The sequence below is a fragment of the Euleptes europaea genome, chromosome 11, assembly GCF_029931775.1.
Source record: "Euleptes europaea isolate rEulEur1 chromosome 11, rEulEur1.hap1, whole genome shotgun sequence".
Classification (NCBI taxonomy): Eukaryota; Metazoa; Chordata; class Lepidosauria; order Squamata; family Sphaerodactylidae; genus Euleptes; species Euleptes europaea.
Window position 1 is genome coordinate 50,594,240 of NC_079322.1, and position 19,480 is coordinate 50,613,719.

At 41.9% G+C, this 19,480-nt stretch overlaps 1 protein-coding gene across 1 annotated transcript in view; it reads left to right on the top strand.

Moving 5' to 3' along the window:
* SLC25A13 (solute carrier family 25 member 13) overlaps positions 1-19,480 on the top strand; it is a 130,177-nt gene that overhangs the window by 98,506 nt on the left and 12,191 nt on the right. Inside the window, exons 13-15 of the mRNA XM_056857306.1 lie at positions 4,701-4,753; positions 5,538-5,618; positions 17,921-18,061. Of these exons, the coding sequence (XP_056713284.1) occupies positions 4,701-4,753; positions 5,538-5,618; positions 17,921-18,061 (275 nt within the window). The remainder of the gene's footprint in view (positions 1-4,700; positions 4,754-5,537; positions 5,619-17,920; positions 18,062-19,480) is intronic.

A 19,480-nucleotide genomic window follows, 5' to 3' on the forward strand; every position in this document is an offset into this window, starting at 1 on the left:
AGATGAACTATCTCATGGGTAATTGTAGAAGAGCTGTAGGGGAGGCAGCCGCGTGTCAACCTTAATAAATATAGTAAAAGCACCCAGGTGGACATTTTGGTAATTGTTTAGAATGCACCAAAATAAATAGTAACATCTCCTTAAGGTAATATTTCAGCATTTCTCAATGACTTTCCATACCAGAGACCTCTTTTTTTTCTGCTTCTTCTTCAACATATTTGTATTTGTTAAAATTTCAGGCTGATACACATATTGCAGCCTACACTTTTGGTATCTTGGGTTCTAGTCAGATTTGAGTCAGTTCCCTTCAATTCCCTAACATTCAATGCCCTTCTTTGAAGAACAGTTGTTTTTTATATGCCGACTTTCTCTACCACTTAAGAAGAATCCAACCAGCTTAAAATCACTTTCCCTCCCCCTCCCCACAACAGACACCCTGTGAGGCAGGTGGAGCTGAGAGAGCTGTGACTAGTTCAAGGTCACCCAGCTGGCTTCATGTGGAGGAGTGGGGAATCAAACCCGATTCTCCAGATCAGAGTCCACTGCTCCAAACCACCACTCTTAACCACCAAGCTGGCTTGGTGGGGGTGGAGAAATTGAGCTCTTTAAATATCAGAACCTTTTAAAATTACTCAGGATTATAAAGCCAATTCTGTCTCCTCATATTACTCTTAACATTTGAATGTATTTAGCCAATGATGTTTCTTGTTAACAACAGTAGCTTTGTTTTGTGCCTTACAGAATTAGTTAGGAATACAGAATCATGAAAAAACCATCCCTGGAGATTTTTAAGCAGAGGCTAGATGGCCATCTGTCAGCAATGGGAGGGAGGGCATCTTGGCCATCTTTTAGGCATGGAGTAGGGGTCACTGGGGGTGTGGGGTTAGAGTTAGTTGTGAGTTTCCTGCATTGTGCAGGGAGTTGGACTAGATGACCCTGGTGGTCCCTTCCAACTCTATGATTCTATGTATAAAGCAGTGTCCCTGCATTACATCACGGGATCTGTGCTTGAACGGAAGTGAGCAAGTTTGGAGGGAAATAGCCATTCCTGAATTTCCTGTTGAAACCCTTTTCTATTCCCTGCTAAGTTTAAATACTGTAACTTAACTGATTAACTTACCTTCATAGTGATGCAGTATCATTGCATTCCTAAAAAGAACAGCATCCTTCTCAGTCCGCTGAAGTGAATGGACCCTGAAGGGTGTAACTCTGCTTAGTATCACACAGTATTATTTACTACTGGGTAAAACGTGATCTGGAGACTCCTTTGCATGAAAAGGAGAGCAGTTTGCGTTTACACCAAGAAGATTCTTCTGAGGTTTCACTGAGGGCTTTAACTGGGAGTGTAGGCTGATCTGTGTGTGCTTTGCAGCACTGGGCAACTTAACAGCATGTTCTGCTGTGCTAGAGGGCAGTGGACGCCATTGGTATTAAAGCTGGGCAGGAAACAGTAACCTTGGTAGAGAACACATAGCTTTTCCACTGACTTTCAAGCTTCACATTCCATTGGCAATTGACACTGAAGTGTAAACTTCCAAAACAATGTTTGGAAAAATAGAACAAAGATAGTTAACTTTCCGCTCATTCAACTCTCATTTCTTCAACAAATCCAACTTAAAACAAATTTCTTAGCTTCTCTGTTATAATGATACAGTAGCGAACTTTCCCCTCCGCCAAGCCCCACTGGAATTAACGAGCATAGAGAATACCAGACATGTTAACTTGTGGCTTGTGCTGGAGAAATTCTTGATGGATGATGTTCCTCTAAACAACAAGAAGGAGGAGGGTACAGCTTGAGAGGAAGGTCTCCAGTGAAAAGCTCAAGTTACAAAAGGACTGGGCACCCTGATGGCACACTTTGTGGCATGCTGAATGGGTTGTGGTCAGTTTTGCTGAGATGGTGTAAGCGAAGCTCATCGATCGATGGAAAGCGACTGTGGCTCAGTGGTACAGCACACACCTTGCTTACTGACGATTCCAAGTTCAGAGTATAGCATCTTCAGTTAAAATATCTCAGGTGGTAAGAGTTGGGAAGGACCTTTCTCTTCCTGAGACCCTGGAGAGGTGCAGTTTTTCAGAGTAGGCAATTCTGAGCTGGATGGACCACTGGACTGACTTGGTATAAGGCAACTTCATTTGTTCCGTTGTAAAAGTACTAAGAGGTGATCTGATTGTATCCTTTGCCCACTTTTACATCCTTTCCAGTATCTTGTGGTGATGTATCTCATTCCTAAACAGACTTGAAGCCTGGAGAGAGAAAAAGCTGAGGCCATCTCCACCACCACCATTTTTCTGATGATAAAATTAGGAAATGTCTTTAGCAATGAGTCAAAGGCTTTGTAAGATAAGGTTTTGATCAGTCTAATAATATATAACATGAAAAGGTTTATGTAAGACAATCTACAGCATTAGATAGTAATAATCCCTATGTTTACAGTAGTCATACTTTCAATGATATGTTTATTGTTTGAATATGAATAATTTTGGCAAAAATGAGTTTGAGGATAGATTCTTAAACAGTTTTACAAAGTTTAACTTTTGTCGTCTCCCCCCCCCCATGGCTTTCCCATTTCCAGAAATTTTATTTGTGACATAAGCTGTGATTGGGTTTATGAACTGCAAACATTATCACACTTTTGAGATTACCTAGAAATAGTATTGATTCTGCAGATAGCATAGCTTTTAATATTGTTTTGGGTATATACCACTCTGGCTCTCTAGTGAATTGAGTGAGAGTAGATGTTGGCCAGGTTTCAAGCTCCCTTCAGGTTTAAAATGCAATAGAAATAAGCAGGAGTAACCAGTTGTAGCCTGCTGTTGATGGGTGGATGTAAATTCATATCACAGACCCATTCCAGAGAAAATGAGGCATATTCACATTCCGTTAAATCCAGTAGAATTTAAGTACTCAAGATTCTGTTGAAAATACAGAATTGCCTGGAATTCCCCAGCCCACCATGCTTAGAGAGGTTAAATGCAGGAAGGGGTCAGGATTCCAGTCTTCTGCGTAGACCCTCAGTGCCTCTGGGTGCTTGAAAGGAAAAGTAAAAGCAGTTTTAAAAAAGATTTAGATTTAAAGACGAATTTGCAGCAGGCAGCAGTAGCTGAAGCAAAATTGGTTTGTTCCAAAACCAAGCAAAAACAGAATATCTCAAAAGCAGAAGGGGGGGGACAACTGTAATATTACCCATCATTACACCTGCAGTGTTGCAAAAGAGACACCTCTTAACTCTTGTACAAAATTTGGTATTTTTACTCAAACAAGAAAATTAATGTGACTGTAACTTGTGTGTGTGTTGACTTTCTCAGAAACTGTTTTTGCTGCTTAAGCAAGGAGTGCTTTCGTGGGAGATTAATCTGTGTGTGCGTGCATGTAGAATATTTTATACAACAGTTTAAATCCTGTTGCAAAATTTTAGTTGAGAACAATCGGAAGAAACTCATCATCTGCTATGCCTACATACTGTCTTTATTTCTGCCTTTGCAATAAGAAAAATCACACTCTTTGTGCAACACTATTTTATCAACTTGAGCTCTCTAGTTAAAATTCTAAACAGCAACCCTGTCTTGACTATCTGTTTATTTTTCTATTTTTTTTTAATGCTCGGGTTCTTGCTGCTGATAACATGAATGAGGCTCCTTAGCATTTAGATCATGGGTGTTAAACTCAATTGTTACAAGGGCTGGGTATGACATAAATGTCACTTGGTCGAGCCGGGCCATGCCTCGCCAGCCTACATCAAGAGTGGGGTGTGTGTGTATATGGCTGCCTCACCTCGCTTGCGGGCTGGATAAGAGCTCTCAAGGGTCCGGATCCATTTCTCAGACTAGTTCAGTGAGCCGTACAACAATCTTGTAAGGTAGGTAGGTATTACATTACAGTTGTAGGACTGAAGTTGAGGGAAGGCAGCTGGCTTGTGGCCACCTAATATATCCGTTGGCGAGTTTTGAACTAAGGGCTTTCTACTTTGTATCCCATTCTTTTGATCATAGTGACACTTTTGGTTCTCTGCACTAACTTGTATCTTGTGGAAGTATTTAGAGAGTGAACTGTTCAAAAAACCCTAGGGCAGGGTTGTCAAACATGAGGCCCACGGGCCGGATCCTGCCCCTTGAGAGCTCTGATCTGGCCCGCGAGCCACACACACACCCCATTCTTGATCTGGGCTGGCGAGGCATGGCCTGGCATGGCCTGACCAAGTGACATTTATGTCATATCCGGCCCTTGTAACAATTGAGCCCGACACCCCTGCCCTAGTGTTTATGAAGAACTGGTCAGCAAACAAAAGCTTAAGGCAAAATGTTAAGCTATTCTTGGCAAATTCCCCATGTGTATGAACTCACTATGTATACACACACACACTTAGATCTTTCTGGGGGTAAATGCTCGCTGAGTTGCTCCTGTATAAGCCCAAGTAAAAGCTGTGCAGGCAGAGTTTTTATTTGAATTGCTCTCTATATGCATTTCACAGGAGCAAATTATTAATGTTCATAGGTTATTACTGGATTTGATGGAACGCAGAAAACTTGGTGTGTGTGTGTGTTTAAAGTGAAATGTCTAGGTACTCTTTTAAGCATAATAGTAGAAAATTGCTCTAAAATTTCCCCGTTTACCTGCTGAACTTTGAACATAACTGTTTTGTTTCCTGCGTTAATACTAAGTGTGATGTGATACATTTATACTCTCTTAATATTTGCAGGTCTTTTGCCACAGTTATTGGGAGTAGCCCCAGAGAAGGCTATCAAGCTTACTGTAAGTTTATGAATACTGGCTGTTGTGCCTTTTGTCCATTTATATTTTTGCATTTCCAGTGGGAAGACATAGGGGGTTTCTGCGCATAAAACCTGCATAAGTATAATAGTTCACAGTGTCTTTGGATAAAGAGGTGCTTACAGAATGCTGTCCATGTCCATATCTCAAATCCGGCCGCTGCAAGTGGAGCACAGTCCCTGTGATTTTAAAGAGAGAAACTAAAACTTAAAATCATCTGGTTGCCTCATTTGAAAAAACTACATAGTTCAGAAACTTTACAGTATTTGCTTCAAAACAGCACAGACCTTGACTTCCACACCCTCAGTCACACCAATGTTTATTGCCTGCTAGCTTAACCTAAATAAATATAGCATGCAGTGGAAATCTGAGTACGCAAAGAGGCCTTTTCATATGTTTTTATGTGCCCACCAGACCTTTTCATAGTACTTTAAGGAAGAAGAGCTAGGAATAAATTAATCTATAACCAGTATTAATCATGCTTTTAAATGTTAGTGTAAAACCCCTCTGCACCCTTATTTGAAAGTCAACTCAGTTAAAATCATAATGTAATTATTACATAATCTTTATCCAAGAAGACGAAAAATAGAGAGACATACACACCCCCAACTGATATGCAAACAGGAGTCCATGCTATAAATCGTGTTTAAAGCCAAATAAAGATGTAATATAGTAATGATCTGTATTTATAGCTAGCTCTAATGTCTTAAAGAAAAATTAATGGGACCTGTTTCCTATCTTCATTTGGCTATTCTTGTTTTTCAAGGTAAATGATTTTGTGAGAGACAAATTTATGAACAAAGATGCTTCTGTTCCTTTCTCAGCGGAGATTCTTGCCGGTGCCTGTGTAAGTATCTTACTCTTTTTAGTTTATGTTTTATAGGTGCATTTAGTTTATGTAATATAACCACAAAGATCAAGGAGGTTTTAGTTGACTTGTAGAGCTAGTGAGTAGATTGGTTTCTTTCTGAAATAGCTAATCAATTTCACAAGTGCAAGGATAAATAGTTTTTTTGGGGGGTTACTTTAAAAGCAGTGGTTTTGTGGTGCTTCTTGGTCTGGCCCCACCGGCTGAAGCATTTTTGCTTTAGTGACACAGGATGTATGTGACCATTTAAAAAGTTAATAATTAATGTAGGATTTAGTTGTGGGTCCCTTCTGCCTTCTTGTCTTCAGTACCCCCTCTCCCCCGATGTTCCATCTCACCTACTAATTTTCACATTTATGCCATAATACCGGTGTTTGCAAATGGCAAAAACGACTCGCGCTTTCTCGTTGCCATAGTGTCGGCAGGTTGTGTAATGTTAACTGGGAGCATCATGCGTTCCAGAATGTAGGCTGCGTATAAAACCCACTACACAAAGCTTGTTTGGCTTGGTTGGAATACTATCTTAATGAGCAGCCTGTGTTTGATTCTCTGAACGACAATATTTCTGCTGCTTAGTTTTGCAACAGTAATTCGTGTAATTATAACAAGCGCTGTATCGGAGTGTATTGATTTTTGTTCAAGCAATTATAAATCCTTTTTACATGAAATGAACTCTTGTTCAAAGATGAGTGCCATTTTAAAGACAGAGAGAGCTGTTCATTTAAGCTGGCTTTGATCAGCGGGGCAGGGCTGAGCTGGTGTAGTTCCAAGCCGACTGGTAAATTTCTGCTGTCATATAAGAGGGATGAGGTCACTCTTGAAAGCAATTTATATCTGTGTTGAAAAGAACGTGGAAGCGCAAACCCAATTCGGGTGAGCAGCTCCGAAATATCAGGAGATGAAGAGAGTCGCGCAGCTGTGTTTGCAAATGGAGGCGCTGTGTATACCATGGATATTGGGCTATATCTGCTCATGGTAGTTCAGGTTAAGAAGTTCTAGCTGTCTCTAATTCTCATGAGATGTGGGCGATGTCTGCCCGCTCTGTTTGATCGCTGACCTGTCACAGACTGCCAGGTAGGCTCACCTGCTCTGTAATTGAAGGAGCATTCAGGGAGGATTTTTTTTTAAAAGCGCATGAACCTTCCTGTGTGTATTTTTCTGTTGCAAGGTAATAAAAATTAAAATGAAATCAAGTGCTTGGTGGTGCAGAAGAAAGATCCCCAAACAAGTTTTTTTAAGCCCAACAGCAGCTCATCAGTTTCATTAAGAATCTGATTTTTAAAAAATTATCTTCCTTATTTCTAGATCATGCATTGCTGTTTTTATAAGGGCTACCTCTCCCTCTTTCTCTCTCTCTCTCTTAGTAGTTCAACAAAGATCAATTAGAGGCTCATTTCTTAGCCATACTTTCCAAAGTGCTATGTGTGCTGAATCTCTCGGTTGGCATTTGAGGCTCTAAAATTAATTATGCGATTCTGCATAATTTCCTGGCAGTGGAAAGCTGGTGGCAGAGAGCCCAGGGCTTTCTTTTGAACTGAAAATGTTTAACTAAAGGGCATAGAGCGGTGCCAGGTAGATAGGACGAGGCTTGTGTCGTCTCCCGATGGGTGGTCCTGTTTTGTTATGTCTCTGTATCTCTTTCAGAAATGGCAGCACAGACTGAGGTGGCAAAGCCTCCTTATTGGACGAGGGCTGTTTTTTTCTGATTGTTCTAAAAACAGGCTCAAGTTGTTGGGAAGACCCTGTCTAACTCCGTGGATGCTTTGGATTTTGAAAGCCTTAAGCGTTCTCGTTTTCAGAACAGTGGAATTTGATCTTAGGCAGTGATAACAAAACACAAAAACCCTTTGCAGTGGGAATCCCCCCCTTTACCGAACTGAATTCCGTACGATGGGGGGGGGGGAGAAGAACCACCGTTAATCATGAAGGTATCTTTTGAAATGTAACCATGCAAGGAGGGGGGGTGGGATACGCTGACACCTTTGCTCTCTCCTCTGCTGCAAGAGGATGACGGGTTCGCTTTGCTTGTGTCTGCTAAGAGATGGATAGTTTGATTTCATGCAGATTTCAGCAGGCTTTTGGTTCACAGATAAACTTAGATCTTCCTCGATGTCAGCATATTGCAATTTAGAGGTGGCTTTAAAAACAATGAGATCTAGCAAAAGGGGAAGTGTTCCCCGGTGATTCAACAGTTGTCCTTCTGGAATTCCAAGGACTTGGCTGCTGTCGTGTGAACTAGAGCTGCACTTTGCTGTTCAAGAGGTATTTCACGTTGGTTGACTTTTGAGCCACTGGGGAGCTCACCTTGCCGAACGATTACAGAGAATTAGTACACATAGTTGACTTTTTGCACTTGCAACCACAAAGCTGCTTGTTTTATTGAGTAGGCCCTTTTCAAACTGGTAAACTGTTTTTATTCACGGGGGGGTGCAGGGGGAATAGAGGGTTTTGTTTCAGGACTCCGGGATACTTAATTCAACGGCAGGCCAAGTTCATAGGATTCTGTTTTGTTTAATAAGAAAATGAAGCGGTAGGCTGATCTTCCATTGGGGGGGGGGAAATCTTAAGAGGGTTATTTTTGAGGCAGTGAGCAGATTTTACAAGACTGAGGCGTAAATTACGTCCAAAAATGTTTCTTGTGTGTGTGGAATTAAAGTAAAATGTTGAATCAAAAAGAAAAGAAAAACATTAACCTGTTAACAGTGCAAGTCCATTTATTTTAGTTATCTTAGAGGGGTATAAATGTGCTTGGGATTGCATGACCTCTCCCCAGTTAAAAGTCCAATAGATTGCACTTTGTTTTTATAAAGGTTTCATGCAGCTTCTGACATAATCACAATGAAGCCAGCTCTTCATTTTCCAAGCCCTTTGCCTGCCTAAAGATTATGCAGATACAGGATGTCTAAATGAGGCTCACTTTCTCAGTCTTTACGTGTTTACGTTTGCAACCCCTTGTTGTGCAGGGTGGATTTGGGGGGTGTTAGCGTCTGCCCCAGAAATCCCAAAAAAGTTGTTCTTTGCAGTAGCCGAAGGTAGGCAGAGCTGGGATAATGTTGCTAAGGGTATTGTGGTATTGCTAATGATGTTGTGCCTCTCGATAGAAAAAAAAATGGTTCTTTTGAAGGCATTTTACTGCAGCAGCAGTTCCCAGGAAGCTCTAGGTGTTTGGAGCCAGCTTAGACCATTCTAATTACAGCAGCTAGGAAGCTGGTCTCATTTGCGATCAGTGGGAGTTTCAAATAAATGTGCTTGGAATTGGGGTGCAAGACAAGGTTCGGGCACTGCCCACGTTCAGAAACCACCTTTGGGTTTGCAAAATGTCTGTTCTTCTTTAGTGTGGCCAGTTAACTGTGGGTCACTATTTGAGTGTTACAGGAGCATTTGAGATAGTAGTGTATTGTTCCAATAAGCTGCTGATGTATAGGATGTAGATTGCACTTTAAGTCACTTATTGGAGCTTTAAACTCTGGGCTTTCTGCTATGCCTAGAATTCACAGGTTTGCCAATAAATACTGGTTGTCCCACTTTGCCAGATCATCAATATATCTAACAAGGCTCCGTCTTTGGATGCTTAAATCCAGAGACTGGGACCATGAACAAACAAGCCAGATCTCTCTATAAATCTAAGAAAAGCCCCAGGTTGGCAGAAAAATCTTTTTAAAAACTCCCAAATGATAGAAGCCGCTCTTGTAGCTTTAAGAAATTGATTCCCTGTGAGTGGCCATTGCAGGAGTAGCTAGGCAACCACAACAATATTGCCAGCCTTCTGGTTTCTCTCAGGAAAAAAGGGGGACAAGAGCAGGGCCCTTTCCAAGGCTGTTTTGACCTCACAGGCCACCCCTGCACTCCACCCCATTGCCTTGGAGGGAGGAGTCATTGGGTCCAGGCCTGGCAGCAGCCACCAAGTAACTTACTACTGCACAACTTGCTTGACTCACCCAGGCCCAGGATCAACGACCTGCCAACTCACCACTGTTTAACAGCAGCCACTGCATGAAAACCAGTGCAGTGTAGTGGTAAGAGTGCCGGACTAGGATCTAGGAAACCCAGGTTCAAATCTTCACTCTGCCATGATAGGGTGATCTTGGGCCAGGTGCTCACTCTCAGTGTATCTTACCTCATAGGTTCTTGTGAGGATAAAATGGAGGAGGGGAGAACAATATAAACTGCTATGGGTCCCCATTGGGGAGAAAGGCAGGGTGTAAATGAATTAAATAGAGGACAGGGGGAGCAGGAGAGGTTGGTTGGTGGGAAGGAGAGAAGGAAGCAAGGAAAGGTGAGGATATGGATGTCAAGTGGAAGGAAAGAGGAAATAGCTTGGGAAGGGTGATATACGGGAAAATGAAGTGCCCCCCCCCCCATAAGACCTTGCAGGTTCCCAGCGTGTGGATTCCTCTGAGACGGAGCGGATGGGAGAGTTTCCAACAGGCTCTGTTGGTGTTACACTGGAATTTCTGTGTGATTGGTTTGTGTCCATCAGTGACAGCTGAGTGTTAGACTCACAACTGGGGTGTTTCATCTGCTGGAGAAATAAAATGGCACATAAAGTCAGGTGTCTTCCATCCCCAACGTATCTCTGCTGCAAGTGTATTATCTCTTTAATCTGTTGGATGGGAGGCATGTCCAGAGTTCAGATTTGGTACTGTTTCCAACCATCACTATTACCCTTGGAGAGGAAGGAAGGGGAGGCTTATAGTGCCACCCCAAGTAGACTGACATCCTTCTCAGCTCATTGACATCTATGGGTGTAACTCTGCCCCAGATGGCACAGTTAGCATCCGCATCTGCATATTTCCTGCATTGTGGCAGGAAACAGTCAAGTCGTTTTTCCCCTGCAAGGGCTTAACTGCTCTTTATTCCTTGCCTGCCTCACATGGGTGGAGGGAGGAGAGGTTGTGCTGTTCTCATCACCTGCTGGTACCGTGCCTATCTGTCAGCTGCGTGCCACACGGAAATGTAAAAAGGCATGGGATTCCAATGTGTTCATCTTCCATCTGCTTGGAACACAGTGGGGTGGAAGCTAGACCCTTACCACAGCCTAATCACAGATTTCTGCTTGTCCTCTATAAATAACTCAGTTGTTTGTACACATCTTCAGTGAAAAGAGTTCATTTACACCATATTTATATTAAAAAAAATAAAAGTGTTTGCTGGAAAGCTTCTAAGGGACCCTTCTGCTTGGTTAGCCGATAACTTCATAAGGAAAACAGTAATATTTAATGATGTCAAACAATGTGTGTAGTCTAGCGGTATGTTCACAAAGGCAAAGAATAATGCAAACAGCTTAAACATGCTTAATAATAACAGGAGGAGCTGCTAAAGCAGAAGGGCTAAAAAAGAAGCGGTTCGTACAATATTGCAATACTAACAAAACTCTCTTAAGAACTGGCGGTGTGATATTCCGAAGGAAGTCAACCCAAGCTTTTGTATGTATATGTATGTGTGTGTGTGTATATATATATATATGTACACACACAAATGCATGCATATATATATATATATATATATATATATATATATTCTTTTCTCAGCTGTTACCCAGTTTAAACCTGATAACATGGAACTTTTTAAAAAACATCTTCTGGGTATCAAGCATTCCGACTGGCAACTATGCACATCCTGAAATTGTCACGGACAGTTCAGTCTCTGCTGCGCAATGCAAAAGGTTTGCCACAATTCTGCAAGAATTGACATTGAGTGGTTTTAGAAGTAACTCTGCTTGATGCAATAACAGGGTGCAAGGATTTTTCAGTGCAACGTGTTTTTGGTTTGGTTAATTCATCGTAGCTGCATTAATTCAGGTAGTGTGATCTGATCTGAGTTTATACTTCTGAGCAAATTTCAAATTAGCTTTGCAGCTCACTACCACGCTCTTTGTTCCACTCACTTGTAGGAAGCTATGCTAGAATGAACAAAACGGGAAGTTGTTGCAATGAGGAGAAACTTTGATGTGATAAGTTATTTTATTTGGCAAAAGTCTGCATTACAGAGATCAGAAAACTGAGGATTTTTTTATGACAGTCCTTTTTTTCCGGTGTGTGAAGGAGAAAAATTTAAATCCTAACTTTATAGGAAAGGTCTTTAGTTATGTTCTCTAATGTAATGTAGAAATACACTTTATGTGTTATTAGCTCAGCTAGTTGCATCTACGTTTGAGGTATGATTTGAGCACCACTACAATCTGGAAGGGAGGGTATTCATTTGTCTGAACTGAAGTAGGGCTCTGCACTGATATCAGCTGAAGCCGGTGACAGAGAGATGGACGCGAGAGCCGCTTGCTTCCTTTGTGGCCCTGGAGTTGTTTCTATGAGCCTATTTATCCTTGAACAAAATAACAATTGATTTTCCCACAGGCCGGTAGCTTTCTGTTAAATGAAAAAGAGATGAGAGTTACTATTTCTAAATGCAGACCATTTCATATGTCTTTCCTGCTCTGTAATATATATTTCATTTTTTTCCTTTGACTTTAAAGCTGCTTTTGCAGATCTTTTTATAGTAGAGAAAAACGAGCATTTTAGATAATGTAACCTAAAGACGAGGTATTTGTACAGGTTATTCTGAAACTGTCGAGTTTTAAGCCCTTGAATATCCTTGTTTTTAACTCCTTTCCCTCACAGGAATGTGAAGGGTTTCATTTCTAAAACCGCATTAATGTAGTTTTTTCTTTTTCTTTAAACTAGCTTCACTCCCGCCTCTTCTAAAAAATAAATCGAGTTGTAGTCAATAAAAAAATTTAAAAAATAATAATAAAGGGTACAATAAAGACCACTGCCACTCAATACTACTGTATCCCCCCCCCAAAAAAAAAGGCAGGGGACGGTGTCATAGAATTTAATACCACTACCAGACCTTAAGACATGGAAGGTCTGTAAATCATTAAATGTTACTACTTCTGCTACTTGCAGTCAAAATAGACACATACTAGAGGCAGAACCAAACGTTAACATATTTGACAAACCTGTGACTTAATTGCTTTTATAACATCAATCAAATAGGCTCCACTTTGATTTCTTGGCCAGGCTTCTGAAGAACTGCTATAGCTAATAAAGTGAAAAATATCAAGTCTTCTGTTTTTACAGCACAGAACTGGTCAGAGCTTGTAAATAAACCATATTTTCCTACTTAAGGCATGCCATTAGAAAATTAGAATGAGGAAATCTTAAAATTTTGTGTCTTACGTTTCTCAGAAATTTAAATCTGTACAATGTTAATCTTTCTATTAGCATTCTGCCGTGTTTGCGCTGTAGTTAAGCATAGCAACCGATTCTTAATAAGCATATTATTTAGTTTTCGTTCAAATTGTTTAAAGAGCTCTCCCCTACCCCGTTTTTCTGGGCATTTTTTATGAGATGTGTGTGTTGTTGAGAGTTTTTCTTTTTAAGCTGGGTGTTTGTATCGTGCTGGGCTATTCAAACTGCGTGTTTTGTTTTGGTTTGTTTTAAAAAAAGCATTCGATATTTGAAGAAATATAAAGCTAAATTGCAAATTAGGGAATTGCAACATCTGGTGTCTCGTGCTGGCTCTCCACTTATGAAGGGTCTTTGTAGCAACCAAGTAGAGGGAAGAGAAGTAAGCAGAGATCCTCTGGGAATCTTTGTTGTAGCAGGGCTCAGTGCACGTCCATGCCCACACGCCTGCAAAAATGCACACTAGCAAAACGTTTTGATGATGCATTTCCTCGGAACGGTGAAAATCATTGAATTCGTCTATGAAACTACAAGAAAGGAGGTAGCAGTTTAAAATCTTGCCACGCCTTCTGCCTAACTTTGTGTTGGACATGTACTACATTGGTTAGTAGCCAATGTGATGTAGTGATTAATATGTCCGTCTAAGTTCTGGGAGACCCGGTCTCGAATCTCCACTGTGCCATGGAGGCTTGCTGTGCCAGTTAAACATGACTCGCAGGTTGTCGAGAAGATAAAACGGGAGGAGAGAAGGATGATATAAGCCATTTGGGGTTTGCTTCGGGGAGAAGCAGGGTGTAAGTAAAGTAAATAAATAAATAATCCTTCCTAATAGTGGCCCATATTACAATACTGCCCTTATATAATATATAGTGCAGTCACACGTATAATACTGTAGATAGCCTGGGTCCCCTCACCTTTCAAAACTGATCCAGGAAGAGGTTCAGAAAAGGACATCCCCAAGTCATCAAGAGATCTCAAAACTGCTTCTGTGAGGAAAGAGAAGATTGAGAGAAGATGCAGTGTCTAAAGCTGTGTGTTTGTATTGTGCTGGGCCATTCAAACTGCATGTTTTGTTTTGGTTTGTTTTAAAAAAAGCATTCCTCGATATTTGAAGACAATTGCAAATGGCGGCATGGTGAAAGTAGGCAGAGATTTTCCCTCCCTCTTTTTCATTATACTAGACCGAAGACAGACAAAGGAGAGTTCTTCCTCGCTCAGCACACAAGGAGTGTTTAGAATTGGCTGTCACAGGATATCGTCCTGGCCAGTTTTCAGAGGGATCCCACACATGTTCAGAGAATAGTTCTAATAATGGCTATGAGGTATGATAGCTAAGTGGAGCCTCCATATTCGAGGGAGTAAATTGCTCAGTGCTGGCGGCTGAAGGACAAGTAACGACGCACCTCACTGACTTCTGTTGGAAACAGGATGCTGGACTCTATGTCCCTTGGGCTCTTCTTCCAGTCTTATATTAACTCAGGCTGGTCTCGCTTTTGGGAAAGCCTCAAGTACAGGCTATTTTCAAGCAGACTTTTTCAGCATTCAGGCTGCCGTTCTCCATCTCTGGTGTTCTCAAATGTTGCTTGTGGTTCAGCAATTCATTTCCTTCGAAGTCTCCAGTGAGTTTCTAGCATGATTTTCCAAACTTTTGGTGTACACTTAATCGTAGTCGTATACAGTCTGAAATGTGTGGACTGGGGAGGAAGTGAAGAAAAAAGATCCCTCGAGATGCGGCGTTCCTCCTTATGTTAATAACATGTAATGACCTGAAAGTTATTGTCTGAGACCAAAGCAAACAAGCACATTGCTTCTTCTCCTGAGTTGTAGGTAAGGCAGCACTTCACTTTCCTAGAGTTCAGAAATGTAGATAGCCTCAGTTGTAAAAGCATCACTGAATACACAGTACTCAGAATCAGTCTGCCTTTAGTCTTTGCTTCGTTCTTTAATCTTCTTGGCTTGCAAACTCTTCAGAGTAAGCTTGGGTGTAGTAAGTTTATTTTAAAAATAATAAATGATTTAAAGCCTCCAACAGTTTTTCAGAGTTTGAGACATCAGGAAGAAAAGTACTAAGAGGAGCCTTCTTGACTTAATTATTTCAGTGTAAGGATGATGTCCATAGCTGCAGCTCATTAAAGAAAATAGAAGGAAATGGCTTGTTGCATATCAATCGTGGAAAATGCTGTAAGAAGAGCCAGGGTGGACTTTGGAAGCAAAATTTTGGCTGGAGATCAGAAACAAGTGACTTGGCCTCTCGTAACCTTGAGTAGTACCATTGATTTCAAAGAGTTTTAAAGTTGGAATGGCCATCCTGGCTTTATTGACGCAATCCATCTGCATCAGATCCATGTGTTTTGAGGAAGTGTTGAGATTCCCCATTAGATGGTGATGGCACATTTGAACAGATTGAGCACGCTTTATTTTCAGGCTGGCATTGTAAACTTGAAATTCTTGACTATTGTTTGCAAAAGGGGGACAGCAGTCTTGGGAGCATTTGTGTTGGCAAATGGTCTGAGCCACCATTGAGAGGGACATGTGTATTATTCAAAAGTTGGATGAGAGTTTAGAGTCTAGGGCGTGGTTGGCCTCCTTTAAACTACACCTTAAACTGTGCTTTAGCACTGAGGGGTTTCTAGCTTCTCTGAAGCATGACCCTTTTAAATCCTCATGGCAAAAAGTCTTAGATGAGAAACTGGCATTGTTGGGCTTCTCGCAGGATATGTTATCAGATCTTGGGAAAACTGAAGCTTTTGCCAAAATTAAAAAGTGCATTAAAGAGCTCGATTATAACAGCACTACTTTTCGTGCTCATCGTGTCTGTTCATCCCAGTTCTTCGGAATACCCCCTCCACGTGGTCTGCCTGCCTATACATATTATCTAACAACTCCTCGTCTCTGTAGAGCTTTTTGCTTGGCTAGATTGAATGCTAACCCTTCTATGGTAATGCAGGGCAGAATTCTGAATATACCATACTCAGACAGGATCTGCCCTTGCTCTTCTGGCTCTATTGACTCATTAGCCCATGCCCTTTTGGAATGCCGCTTTTACGAGGAACTTCGATCACACTATATTTCCCCCCTTTTAATATACAAATCCATGCCTCTGTGACTGACATAATGCCTTTTTTACTAAGTGATAGGGACCCCAAGGCTACATTGTCAGTGGCAAGATTTGTTTCAGTCTTTATATCCCTCCAACACTAGATATATGCTGCTCAAGATCAATTGATCAAGGAGCTTCTAAGGGATAAAAGGAAAGGAGAGTTTAGAGTACCAATCCTGTTGTTGCCGTCTTACTTTGCTTCCTCTTTGAGCTGTGGCCACATAAACAATCCATTTCCTCTTCAGTATTTGTGTGTGGGGGGGGGATTGGAAAAGATCTTTTCTCAACTTATGCACAGTGCAAGAACTGTTAGCACACAGAGATGGACTAATCCGAAACTCAACTGTGACTTCGATAAGGGAACCACACAAGCACTGCAGTTAAACCAAAGCACTCTTTGATCTCCTTTAGAACCAAATCAGAACCTGCCTTATAACTCAGACTTTTGGTTTATGAGCCCCGTGGCGCAGAGCGGTAAACTGCAGTACTGCAGTCAAAAGCTCTGCTCATGACCTGAGTTCGATCCCGACAGAAATCTGTTTCAGACTCAAGGTTGACTCAGCCTTCCAGCCTTCCAAGGTCGGTAAAATGAGTACCCAGCTGGCTGAGGGTAAAGTGTAGACGACTGGGGAAGGCAGTGGCAAACCACCCCATAAACATAGTCTGCCTAGTAAACTTTGTGAGGTAACATCACCCCATGGGTCAGTAATGACCCGGTGCTTGCACCTTTATCTTTAGCTCCATTTAGTCTCTACTCTAACTGGAGCTGCTTGCTGGCACGTCGGCCAGAAAAAGGTCTTCCCTGGTGCCTTCTTCAACTGGAGATGCCAGGGATCAAGCCTAGGACTTTTTGCCTGCAAAGCTGGAACTCAACCACTGAGCAGCCGTGGTACCACCAGCTTCTCTGCATTTGTTGTGCACCCCTAGAAGGCTTAGCAATCAATACAGGTGGCACAAATAGTGTTTTCTGAAGGAAAGGAGGAAAAGGTTGTGTAAGTAGGGGTCCAGGCGGTTCTTCTCATCCTGTCAAGACTAGTCATTGCACCTCCACCCTTCAGTACTCTCACAGTAACCATATGTAGGATGAATTTCACTATCTGATATATATTTAGTCTGCCAAAATGCTGTTGTTTTAAGGGCTGTTGGCAACTGTTTGTGGCTAGCTACTTTAAGAAAGTATCCAAGGTTGTGTTTTTTTGTTTTGTTTTTTAAAGTAGTAAACTGAGTTGTTAGAGAAATGTTCATTTCTTGCTCGGGTTCTTTTAGTGCTGGGGGCAGGGGAGATAAATGGAATGAAATAGATCTTGCCTTGTGCATAGAGAAATGATGTTCGACTCAGATTAGCAGCCATTGCGCAAAATGCCATCTGAGGATATACAAACTTTCAGTTCAGTAACTTTTTAAAAGCAGAGGAAATTAGCTGTTGTAAATACATATGTTCCACAGAATTTTTTTGTACCGGTGCCAAAACTGAGAGAGATCCTGCCAGGCCTTGTTATTGAAGGAGAATGTGGCAGATACTGCCAAGCAAGCTTCAGTTATTCGACATAGTTAATAATTCAGGATTTTGTTTTGTTGTTTAGAAATGTTTATTAGTTTCTTGACGCGGCTTTTGGCTTGTTGGTATAGTGGAAGTGGATGTTAATGAATGCTTCCTTTCAGCATCATTGTTTGTTAATGAACTGCAACTGCATTTGTTTATCTTAGGGTGGCTCAATTCCCTTTCTTTAATCCATCATGTCGAAAGGCCGGTAGTTTTCAATATAGAAACCAATTACAATTAAAAAACCTAATTGCCAGTCGTTTATATTTCAATGCAAACTGCTAAGTACTGCTGCTCAACCTCTGTTCATTGGGCGGGTGCGGGGGGGGGGGGTTATTGGCAAAGCATCATTGAAACATGCAGAGGTTCTTCCCCGGCAATGTTTGACGGGTTGCTCCTTTACCTGTGTTGCAGTGCTGACCTGTTGCTCTTGCTTCTCCCCCTCCCCCAGGCCGGCGCATCGCAAGTGATTTTCACCAACCCGTTAGAAATTGTCAAGATTCGTTTGCAAGTGGCGGGAGAGATCACCACCGGCCCACGCGTTAGTGCCCTCACAGTACTGCGTGACCTGGGATTTTTCGGCCTGTACAAGGTAGTAATATATGTGTGTGTTAAGTTTGAAATGAAATGGGATGTCCACTTTGAAAATGGTTTATTTCTTAGTAGAAAACTCTAGTCGATGTCAAGAGAGCTCCCAATAGCCACAACTAAGGAAGAAGAGTTGGTTTTTATATGCCGACTTTCTCTACCACTTAAGGCAGAATCAAACCGGCTTACAATCACCTTCCCCTCCCCACAACAGACACCCTATGAGGTAGGTGGGACTCAGAGAGTTCAAAGAGAAATGTGACTAGCCCAAGGTCACCCAGCTGGCTTCATGTGTAGGAGTGGGGAAACAAATCCAGTTCACCAGATTAACCTCCGCCACTCATGTGGAGAAGTGGGGAATCCAACCCGGTTCTCCAGATCTGAGTCCCCCGCTCCAAACCACTGCTCTTAACCACTACACTACTGTGGCTCATAGGGCTGCTGTGAGGATAAAATGGAAAAGAGAAGAATGTAAGCTGCTTTTGGTCCCCTTTGGGGAGAGAGACGTGGACTTCTGAAGAAAATAAATAAGAGACTGTAGATGGAGTGTCTTTCAGATTTGCATCACAAATGTTATCATTCTGAAGAGACTAGCCACCAAACCCAGGAAACTCTATGCATGAAGAATGTTTTAGATACAGTAGTTGTCATTTCCTGCTGAAGGATCTTGTTGAGAAAGGCTTTTCTTAGCTCGATTTCCTGGCAAGCCTCTGCCAGTCACAGGACTCAATACTCTTACCAGTATAAGGCAGCTATAAATGTTAATAACTAAGGGTCCATCAGTACATCAGGCCATAATTGTTCACTGTGATCCTGTGTGCAGCTTTTCTTGGATGTAAGCCAGTTGATGTCTCTGGACTGTGTGGTGTAGTGGTTAGGAGTGGTGGTCTCTAATCTGGAGAACCTGGTTTGATTCCCCACATGAGCAGCAGACTCTAATCTGGAGAACCAGTTTGGTTTCCTCATGAAGCCGGCTGGGTGACCTTGGGCTAGTCATACTCTGCCCTGTCTACCTCACAGGGTGTCTGTTGTGGGGAGGGGAAGGGAAGGTGATTGGAAGCCGGTTTGTTTCTCCTTAAAAGGTAGTGAAAGTCAGCATATGAACACATAAAGCTGCCTTATTCTGAATCAGACCCTTGGTCCATCAAAGTCAGTATTGTCTACTCAGACCGGCAGCGGCTCTCCAGGGTCTCAGGCAGAGGTCTTTCACATCATCTACTTGCCTAGTCCCTTTAACTGGAGATGCCAGGAATTGAACCTGGGACCTTCTGCATGCCAAGCAGATGATGCTCTGCCACTGAGCCACAGCCCCTCCCCACCAAATGTTCTTCTTTTCCTAAAAAAATCTGGCAACTGTAGTTTTGCAAGTGAGCTGAAAACTTACTAGATCTCCCTTAGAACCTTTGAAAAATTACACCGAATT